This window comes from Vespa velutina, chromosome 2 (genome assembly GCF_912470025.1).
Source record: "Vespa velutina chromosome 2, iVesVel2.1, whole genome shotgun sequence".
NCBI lineage: Eukaryota > Metazoa > Arthropoda > Insecta > Hymenoptera > Vespidae > Vespa > Vespa velutina.
Window position 1 is genome coordinate 17,020,287 of NC_062189.1, and position 10,000 is coordinate 17,030,286.

Below are 10,000 nucleotides of genomic sequence, written 5' to 3' on the forward strand. Positions count from 1 at the left end.
CGACCTACTATTCGTATTCACTATGTATATACACACATAGATACATAAATACAAATAGTATACCATCGTCGTCGTTCGCGAAAGAGAATATATTGTTTCTCGATAGAAAAGGGTAATTAATTGTTTTAAAACGGGGGTAGACTCATTGTCGTCTCGGGCTATTAACCGATGCCGTTTAAAGTAGGTATCTACTACCGTCTCTAGTTTCAACATTATCGGTTGTTACGAAAGGATCGGGTCTGACTATAGCGCGCGTTATTCCTGAAGGCCATTAATTATTCTTCGACCCGAAGGAGCCGTACATCTTGCGAGGATCGTTCGGTAGGGCCCAGGATTCTTCTTCGTAATCACGAACTTTACGAAGCCGTGATGCTCGCAAAAGTAGTCAAGAATTTTGTATACCTACCATTCTTCTTAAGAATTATTATTCGTATTTAAAAAAAAAAAAATGAAAGGAGAGAAAAAGAGAAAGAGAGAAAATAAAAATGCTTAGTCGATATATATATACATACATACATATATATATATATATATATACATATATATATATGTATGTGTATATACATATAATAGTTACTATTGAGCAATAGATTATACAGTTATAGTAGGAAGTTAAGAATGACCTTTCGACTTAGAAACGTGTCTAATGTATTATCGATTTGACCCTACTCTCGATGAACAACGTTTTATTACTTTCTTCTTTTTTTACCATCCTCTACTTCTTCTTTTCTTTTCCCGTTCAAACTAAATTCTACCTATAATTGGATTTTTTTTTAATTATTAATATAATAACTTTTTACGATATTTAAAGATTGACTTTGAAATTACACATCTACATGTACGTGCATATATATATATATATATATATATATATATATATATATATATGATCAGAGTTGATTAAGAATATATCAGGAAAATAATATAGATATATAGTTATACATATATGTATTCACACTGTGTGAGATATATATATAATACATATATATATACATACCTACATTATACAGGTAAAAGTAAGCTAGGAATAAATAAAAAAAATTAATTAATCAATTAATTAATTAATTAATTAATTAATTAATTACGAAATTATGATTAATAATGAATTCAACGAATATTATGTAAAAGATTTGCGTTAGAAAAATATGATTTATCAATATGTAACGATCGTATGGAATAGTAATGTCGAGATGCAAATGTATCCGGTATTCTCATCGTTATACACCGGAGTAATTGGATAAGCTTGGGGCTTTAAAGTCGATAATACTCCATTTAAGCAGCATACCGTGACCAGCACAAGCTTGCATGTAAAACCCATGGAAACAACTGCGGTAATACGTAATCCATAAATCCTCTAAGGTCCATCGTTTACGATCGATCTTATTATTATCCCAAGATAATTTGGGACTTGGCGACATTGTGAAGATAAAGAAAGAAAAAAGAAAAAAGGAAAAAAAAGAGGACTACTTGGAAAAGCTCGAATCAAAAGTCTGACTCATATTAGTGAAGTTAGTGAAGTTCGAAGAAAGAAAGAGAAAAAAAGTGAGATAGAGAGAGAGAGAGAGAGAGAGAGAGAGAGAGAGAGAGAGATAGAAAAAGATGACGCATATTTTACCTAAGAGACTCTACTATCGCGAGAAATACTTACATAGAACACTGACTCAGGTAGTAGACGATAGAGTGGCCCTATCCTTTTCAAAAAGATACGCTAAAAAGTTTCGATAGACCACTGGGTTATATAGTGGATTCCCAAAGTCACGAGGCTTCGTTCTTCAAAGAACTTCAAACTTAAATTCTCAGGAGAAAAAAAGAGAGAGGGAGAGAGAGAGAGAGAGTTCTAAAGGTTGCTAAAAAAATTATAAAAGTCATCATTGGACCAAGCGGAAGAGGAGAGGAGGATGAGAGTACATAGAGAAGTATAGGTGGAGTTTTGTTATCGAAATTCTTAAGAGAAGTAAAACGAACGATTGATTGCACTTTGAAAATAATTTCACGAGAAAAAAATATGACGATTTATGTAAGATATCTGTAAGTGTAATATATAGATACTTAAGAAACGTAAAAAATAAGTATATAGGATTATTTTACTAGCATGTATAATAGGTATAATTCGAACGATCATTAACACGATCGTGCAAGTGAAGACAGAAAGGAAGACAGAATCGAAGAAAGAAAGAAAGAAAGAAAGAAAGAAAGAAAGAAAGAGGAAGAGAGAGAGAGAGAGAGAGAGAGAGAGAGAGAAAGATAAGCAAGAGAGGTAGCAAAAGCCGCGAAGAAGAGTCCCCTCGATCTCCGCCTTATAATTCATTACTTCTGGTCTGGCGAAACGATCCAGGCGATAAAAAACGCGGAGCCGGTTGGTCGTTTAACGAAGGTAGTAGTAGAAAGAGATAGAAAGAGAAAGAGGAAGACAGAAAGAGAAAGAAAGAAAGAGAGAGAGAGAGAGAGAGAGAGAGAGAGGGAAGTCCAACCTTCGGAGACAATCGCAAAAATTATCCTTATGACGCGTAATGGCTGGAATTTCTTTTAAGGAGCCACGTTCGCTAAGAAGGCACCGAATTGCCTTCCACCGGCACGAGACGCACGCGGCTATTCTATCCGGGGTCTCTTAAAGGCAAAAGGAATGCCAGACCCGATCATAGCTTGCTCTTTGGGGCCCCGTGAAAGAGGCCCGCTCTTGCGGAATCTGCCCCTTCTCTCTCTCTCTCTCTCTTTCTCTTTCTTTCTCTCGTTCTCTCTTTCTCAAGAGCCACCCGCCGCACCCAAGTCTGAGAGACGAAGAACCTCCACTCCTTTCTTCGACCTCTTCCTCCTCCAACCCCTCACGAATCTCTCTTCTTTCTTCGTTTCTTTCTTTCTCTCTTTCTTCCTCTTCCTCTTCCTCTTCTTCTTCTTCTTCTTCTTCTTCTTCTTCCTCCTCCTCTTCTTCCTCTTCTTTCTTCTTTCTTCTCCTGGTTCGTCCTCGTCCAACATCCCTTCCCCCACCTACTGCTATCCTCCGATCTCTCTTCCTCCAACCAGCCCCCTTCTTACCAACTTCCAGTATCCCATCGTCGTCGACCTGTTTCCATCTGGAAGCACCATCCTCCTCCTCCCCCTCCCCCCTCCTACCCCTCCTCCTCCTCCTCCTCCTCTCTTCTTCTTCTCCCCCGTCTCTCGAGGCACCGTCACTTTTTGCAAACGTCTTCGAGCCCTCCTTAATCAAACCGTGCCCGCCTCCGCTCGCTCTTTCACCGGTTGATATCGGCCGGCTCATGGTCGGTTGCTGCCTCTTTGGTATGCGCCGAGGATAGACACGACGTAGAGCACCAGAACGTAACTCCGTTCCCTTGCTTTCCTTTCCTTACCTTACCTTACCTTACCTTACCTTACCATTCCTTTTCTCTTACCTTACCTTAACTTAGCTTAGTTTAACTTAACTTAACTTAGCTTAACTTAACTTAGCTTAGCTTAGCTTAGCTTACCTAACCTCGACTCTATTTTACTATCCTTCTCTTAGAGTTGCACCGGCAATTTGGCTGTTACGATGGATAGATACGAATTGTTTTCTATTATCATTACTCGTCATCAATATTCTACGTCGATCTGACAAATGTCCTTTATCTACGATTTTTTCTTGATCTTCTAATGGGAAATATTCTTTTATGATTTAATATATGTAATATACATGTGAATTCATAGATACTCGTTCATTCATTATAAATTTCTATATTAATTCGATTAACGTGGAATGAAAATAAAAGGAGAAAAAAGAGAGAGAGAGAGAGAGAAAGAGAGATTTGATAATCAAATGAATGGATATATGAAGATTATAGAATAATTACTCGATAATTATCATTGATCATTATTTATTTAATCGTTATTTTTATTAATTAACAGTGAATATTTTCTAAAGCAAATGATCTATATATATATATGTGTGTTATATATTTTGATCAGTATAAATAATTAAGTGTCGTTTAAAAAAAAAAAAAAAAAAAAAAGGAAAAGTGAACAGATTAATCCCGAAGGGGTTAAAGGATCTTTCATGAAAGTGTAGATAATCGATTTTTCTAAATCACTTAGGATCCTTTGAATCATCTAGGAACCTTCATCCGAATATATATATATATATATGTATATAAAATAATCATTGCACATTTTTGTCGTTCATTTTTTATGTAAATAAAAAAAAAATAATAATAATAATAGAAAAAGAAAGAAAAAAAAGAAAAATTAATGCTTGATTACATTGCAGGTGACCGATACGAATGATAACGCTCCGACCTTCCATGTGAGCGCTTACTCGTTCGATGTATCGGAGAACATGCCGAGGGGAAGTCGCGTTGGGCAGGTCGTCGCAAGCGATGCCGATGCGGAAGGTGCTAACAGCCAATTAAGTTACGCGTTAATATCCGATTGGGCGAACGACGTCTTTTCTCTCAATCCAAATACCGGCGTCTTCACGCTCACCGCCAGTCTTGATTACGAACAGGTTGGTACGGCTAATCTCATGTTCATTATTTTCTTCGTGAAATATCGAGATATATCGATCGTGGTCTTGGTCAACTTATATGACCACTTTTATCTCTGTTTAATATTTACTTTTAAAAAAGCATATCTATTTCAATTCATTTAACTACATATATATATATATATATATTTATATATCAATAGATATATAAATATGTATGTACATACGTATGTACGTATATACAAATGATTAATTGCTGAATTTTCATATCAAAGAATTATCGAATTTGTTCATTAAATTAAAAATGTATTTATAATAATTCGAATGATATACTTCCTACAATTATTATTTCGTTATACTGATTAAATGAACTGTTGATTAAATTGGCCCACGGCAACTGTGTAATATCCTGACATTTTACTCTCACAAATATAAGAGTAACACTTATACATACATATATCTATATATGTATTAATTTTTCGAACGTAACTATAGCATACGGCGATGAAAAAGAAAACAAAAAAAATTTCATTAGCAATTTGTATAACTCGTTAATTTGTTCCCTAAATGAAAAAAAAAAGAAAAAGTATTATTTATACGTCAAATCTTATATATCTATATATATATATATATATATATATATATATATATATATATATATATATATATATGTATCATCGATACTTTTCTTTCTAAAATTACAATTAAGTTACAAGACCGTCCCTTACCCATATGGGTAAAAGGGAGATGATAAATAAGAATGGAGAGGAAAGGACGAAGGATCGATCGATGGATCGATCGATCGATCGATCGCTCGCTCGCTCGTTCGCTCACTCGTTCACTCTATGGATATCGATGGATCGATGGATGGGCGACGTACAAAAAGTAGAGGTAGTAAATCATCGAACGAGTACTATCGATCGCAAAGTCAGAAATTCTCTGCTCGCAGATGACTCGTGGCTAAAAAGGTCCGCAACAACTTAAAGCCCGAGGCAACGATTATAAACTGTGCGCACGCCTCTTCCACATTCAAGAACCCAAGCACACCTATTATATTACCTTTCGGCTATAACGCAACACTAGAATTTAGGGTTTAACGCTAACAGTCAGACAGATCGATGAACAGACGCTTTTAATGACAGTCCGGGGCTACATTTCGGAGACAAGCCATACTTATTATTAGAGAGAACGTGAATGTGTGTGTGTGTGTATATATATATATATATATATATATATATACACACACACACACACACACACACACACACACAATATATATATAAATATATAGGTGTATGTGTATATACATTCGACGATACTTTGTAAGTAATGCAGTTTTATGTGTGAGTGGAAAATTGTTTCATCCGGGTTCTCTATGAAATGCATTTTCATATACTTTAACTTTTTCACTGGAAAAGTTCCCAAAAAAAAAAAGAGGAAAAATAATTAGAACTATCTGCCTACTAATTTTTACATTTTCACTTCAAAGTCTTTTTACAAAATGAAAATGCAACGATTGCTTTTCTTTTTTTTCTTTTTTTTTTCTTTTTTTCTTCTTTCTTGACTGCTAATTTATTTAGATTAATATTAGTAAATATTTTCAATCGATACTTCGAATAAATTAATTACGATATTTGTTATATAATTCGTACTGTAATATAATTCGTGCACGTATATTTATCGTTAATTAATAAATAAAAAAAAAAAAAATAAGAAAAAAGAAACAGAAAAAAAAATACTGATCAAGTAAATAAAAAAGATAACACTTTAATAGAATACAAAATCATATAGGACAGATATTAAATATAATTGATTAAATGATTAAAATTTAATAAGTATAAAACGATTAAAAGTCACGACATTGAAAGTATAAAATTGAAGTTGTCCGATCGTTGTATAATGAAAAGAAGAGAGTGAAAGGTCCATTCGACAAATACACATGGAGCCTTGTCGAGCGATGCAAGTTTCGGATAAAAAGGAGTGAGAAAAAGGTAGGAAGGAAGAAGCGGAAAAAGAATGAGTAGTTTATAGAACCCTTCATCAACGTAATATCGTTCCCAGATACACGCCAGGATCATTACGGGACCGTGAAATGCGTATACGGATGGGGGCCAAAGGATCCAAGCGCAGCACATTTGAAACGAAGAAATAATTCGGCTCTTCCACGAAATTCGCATCGGTTCTTTGTAAAACGCTTTAACTTCGTTCCTTAAAAGGGATCAGTTCACAAGCACGAGATAATAGGAAGAAGACGTTATTTTCTTACACTGTCTTTCTTCGCGTACGATAGAGAGTAGAAGAGACACACAATACAAGAGGAGAGAGAACTATATAATTATCAGAATTGGCACAAAAATTCAATATCACTTTTTCTCTCTCTCTCTCTCTCTCTCTCTCTCAAAATAAAAATACTTAATCATTTTCAAATATTCACTTAAGACAATTATTCAATAACAAATGTTTATCCTTTCGATCCTTCTGTTGTAACTATAAGAAAAAAATAAAAAAAAAAAAACAAAAATAAGGAAAAGCAAAGAAAAGATAAAGATAAATATTATTTTCATTGATCGAATAATATTTACGATAGAGAAAAAAAAAAAGAAAAAAAAAAGATCCATAATCATCGTAGATATTGACAATTCGTCGTATTACTCGTCATTGTAGAAATATATTTTCGAATTATTATCTCGCATATTTTAATCTATTGATCTATTAAATTTCTCTCGTAATATCCGTATATACAGTTTTAATTGTTCTCTCTTTTCTTTTTGTTTTTTTGTTCTTTCTTTTTTTTTTCTTTTTCTTTTTCTTCTTCTTCTTCTTTAATTTTTTTCTTTAATTCTTTTCCAAACAGATACAGCATTACATTCTCGTTGTCCAAGCGACGGACGGTGGTGTACCGGCATTATCATCGACCGTAACTGTTTATTGCAATGTCGTTGATCTAAACGACAACGCACCGATATTCGAGGCTGGCCCGCATGCAGCCGACATCGTCGAGAACGCAACCGTTGGTACATCGGTATTAACGGTCACCGCCCAGGATCTCGATTCTTGGGAAAACGGTAGGGTGATTTATGCCGTGGTTGCTGGCGACGAGGACGGTGATTTTGGTGTTGCAGCAAACGGTACACTTTACACAAGGAAACCCCTCGACAGAGAACGGAAGCCACTTTACAATTTAGTTTTGAGCGCAACGGACTCTGCCGTACCACCCTCTCGTCCTTTGTCATCTACCGTACAGGTGAGTGTCTATCTTTAGGAGAGAGAGAGAGAGAGAGAGAGAGAGAGAGAGTGAAAAGGAAGGAAGGATGTCACGCTTCAATTTGAACACCTCGGGTGTCCCAACTTCTCCCTCTATCTCTCTTCCTCTTTCTCTTTCTCTTTCTCTCTCTCTCTCTCTTTCTCTCTCTCTCTCTCTCTCTCTCTCACGCAAAAGTTTAAATTACATCCTGAACTCTCTTCTCTCCTCTACTCTTTTCTCCTTCTCCTTCTTCTACTTTTTATATTTCTTTTATTTCCATTTGATTCGCGAATGCAGGATAACTTGATAACCTTTCTCCTTTTTCTCTCTCCCTCCCCTTAGATCCTTCCTCCTTTCACTTATTTTTATTTTATTTTACACTTTTTTTTATTTTATTTTTTCTTTATTTATTTATTTTTTCTTTTTCCATTTTATTCCTTTCTCTTATGAAGAAAGAAAAAGACGATCTCCTTCGAATGAATGAGTGAATGAGAGAAAGAAAGAGAGAGAAAGAGAGAGAGAAAGAGAGAGAGAAAGAGAGAAAGAAAGTGGTCGAGTTACGTGGAATAAATACGAGCGCGGGAGCTCCGAGAGTTCAGCAAGAAACGCGCTTGATATACCGACTCTCCTCCGTCCGAAAGGCCATAAAAGCGCGCCTGATTTATAGGTGGCGTGAACGTGTTAATTACCAAAGTAAATCGTTGCGTTTCGTCTCCATGGCCAGCTTATCTCCGGAGTTCTTCCTTTATTTTGTCCCGGCAGTCCGCGTCCCTGTTGCACTCTTCCTCTTCTTCTCAACTCGATCCACCCTTTCTTCGTTTCACAAATACACACACACACACACACACACATACACGTATATACGTCTTAGTCTTTCTCTCTCTTTCTCTCTCTCTCTCTATCTCTATCTCTATCTCTCTGTCTCCCTCTCTCTTTCTCTTTCATTCTCTCTCACTCACTCATTCACTCACTCACTCTGCGGATGCAATCGATTAATACATAATTAATTATCGTCCGTGCTCGTTTTCTCAATGTGATCATGTAAGAAAAAGAACAACTATCAACAGGTTACCGTGGTGTTGCTGGATGTGAACGACATGTCCCCGGAATTCATATCACCAACGAAAATATCGATAATAGAGAATTCACCAAGCAATACCATAGTAATGGCAATAAAAGCGATTGATAAGGACGAAGGTAGAAACGGTTATGTAGAGTATTCCTTGGAGGACGATGAGGTACCATTCACTTTGGGCCCAGTCGATGGATTGCTACGCGTTGCTGGCCCGTTAGATCGGGAGCAAAGATCGAACTATACGTTAGAAGTTACTGCGAAGGATCGTGGGGAACCGTCTAGGTCTAACACAACTAGTATCACCGTTGTTGTACTCGATGAGAACGATAACTCGCCGATCTTTGATCCCAGACAATACTCCGCTACGGTCGCTGAGAATGCCAGTATCGGTGCAAGCGTACTTCAGGTAAAATTTGTCAATTTTCTATTATTTTGTCGATGATAATTATTAAAACAAAACAAAAAGATATCCGACGACTGAGATTCAAAATTAAAAAAAAAAAAGAAAAAGAAATCCATCAAAAGAAAAAGAAAAAAGAAAAAAAAATCCATCAAAAGAAAAAAAAAAAAAAAGAACAGAAAAGAAAAAAGATTTAGATTAATAATATTTTCGGAATCGTTTTCAAAGGTCTCAGCGATGGATCGTGACGAAGGTGCCAATGGTAGAGTTAGATACAGCATAGCTAAGGGTGACGAGAATCGAGACTTCACAATTTCCGAAGATGGGGGAGCAATAAGAGTAGCCAAGAATCTTAACTTCGAACGCAAAGCAAGATATCATTTAACTATACGAGGTGAAGATTGTGCAGCGGAAGTAGGCGAAACATCGCGTGGCGACACCGCACAAGTAACCATAACTGTCCTCGACATCAACGACAATGCTCCCCTCTTTCTCGATTCACCATATTTGGCACATGTCATGGAGAACATGGTACCGCCAGGTGGAGGATTTGTAATCCAGGTAATTTCCAATAATACGATCTCGTTGCGTCGTAGAAACGTCGTACCCTTAATGGTTAAGAGCAAGGTGATTCTTATTAGCCAAGGCAAGAAGCGTTCTAAGATGTCATCACTTGTTATTCTATCTATCTATCTATCTATCTATCTATCTCTATTTGGCTTGCAAACGCCTTTCTCATATATCGTAATCGATTATTTTCTACTAAATTTCTAATTTCTTTTTTTCTTTTCTTTTTCTTTTTTCTTTTTTAGAATCCTACAAAGGAAA

At 35.9% G+C, this 10,000-nt stretch overlaps 1 protein-coding gene across 1 annotated transcript in view; it reads left to right on the forward strand.

Annotated features, from left to right (window-relative positions):
• LOC124947218 (cadherin-related tumor suppressor) overlaps window positions 1-10,000 on the forward strand; it is a 104,000-nt gene that overhangs the window by 79,420 nt on the left and 14,580 nt on the right. Inside the window, exons 3-6 of the mRNA XM_047489062.1 lie at window positions 4,238-4,474; window positions 7,308-7,697; window positions 8,765-9,178; window positions 9,401-9,733. Coding sequence (XP_047345018.1) covers window positions 4,238-4,474; window positions 7,308-7,697; window positions 8,765-9,178; window positions 9,401-9,733 — 1,374 coding nt within the window. The remainder of the gene's footprint in view (window positions 1-4,237; window positions 4,475-7,307; window positions 7,698-8,764; window positions 9,179-9,400; window positions 9,734-10,000) is intronic.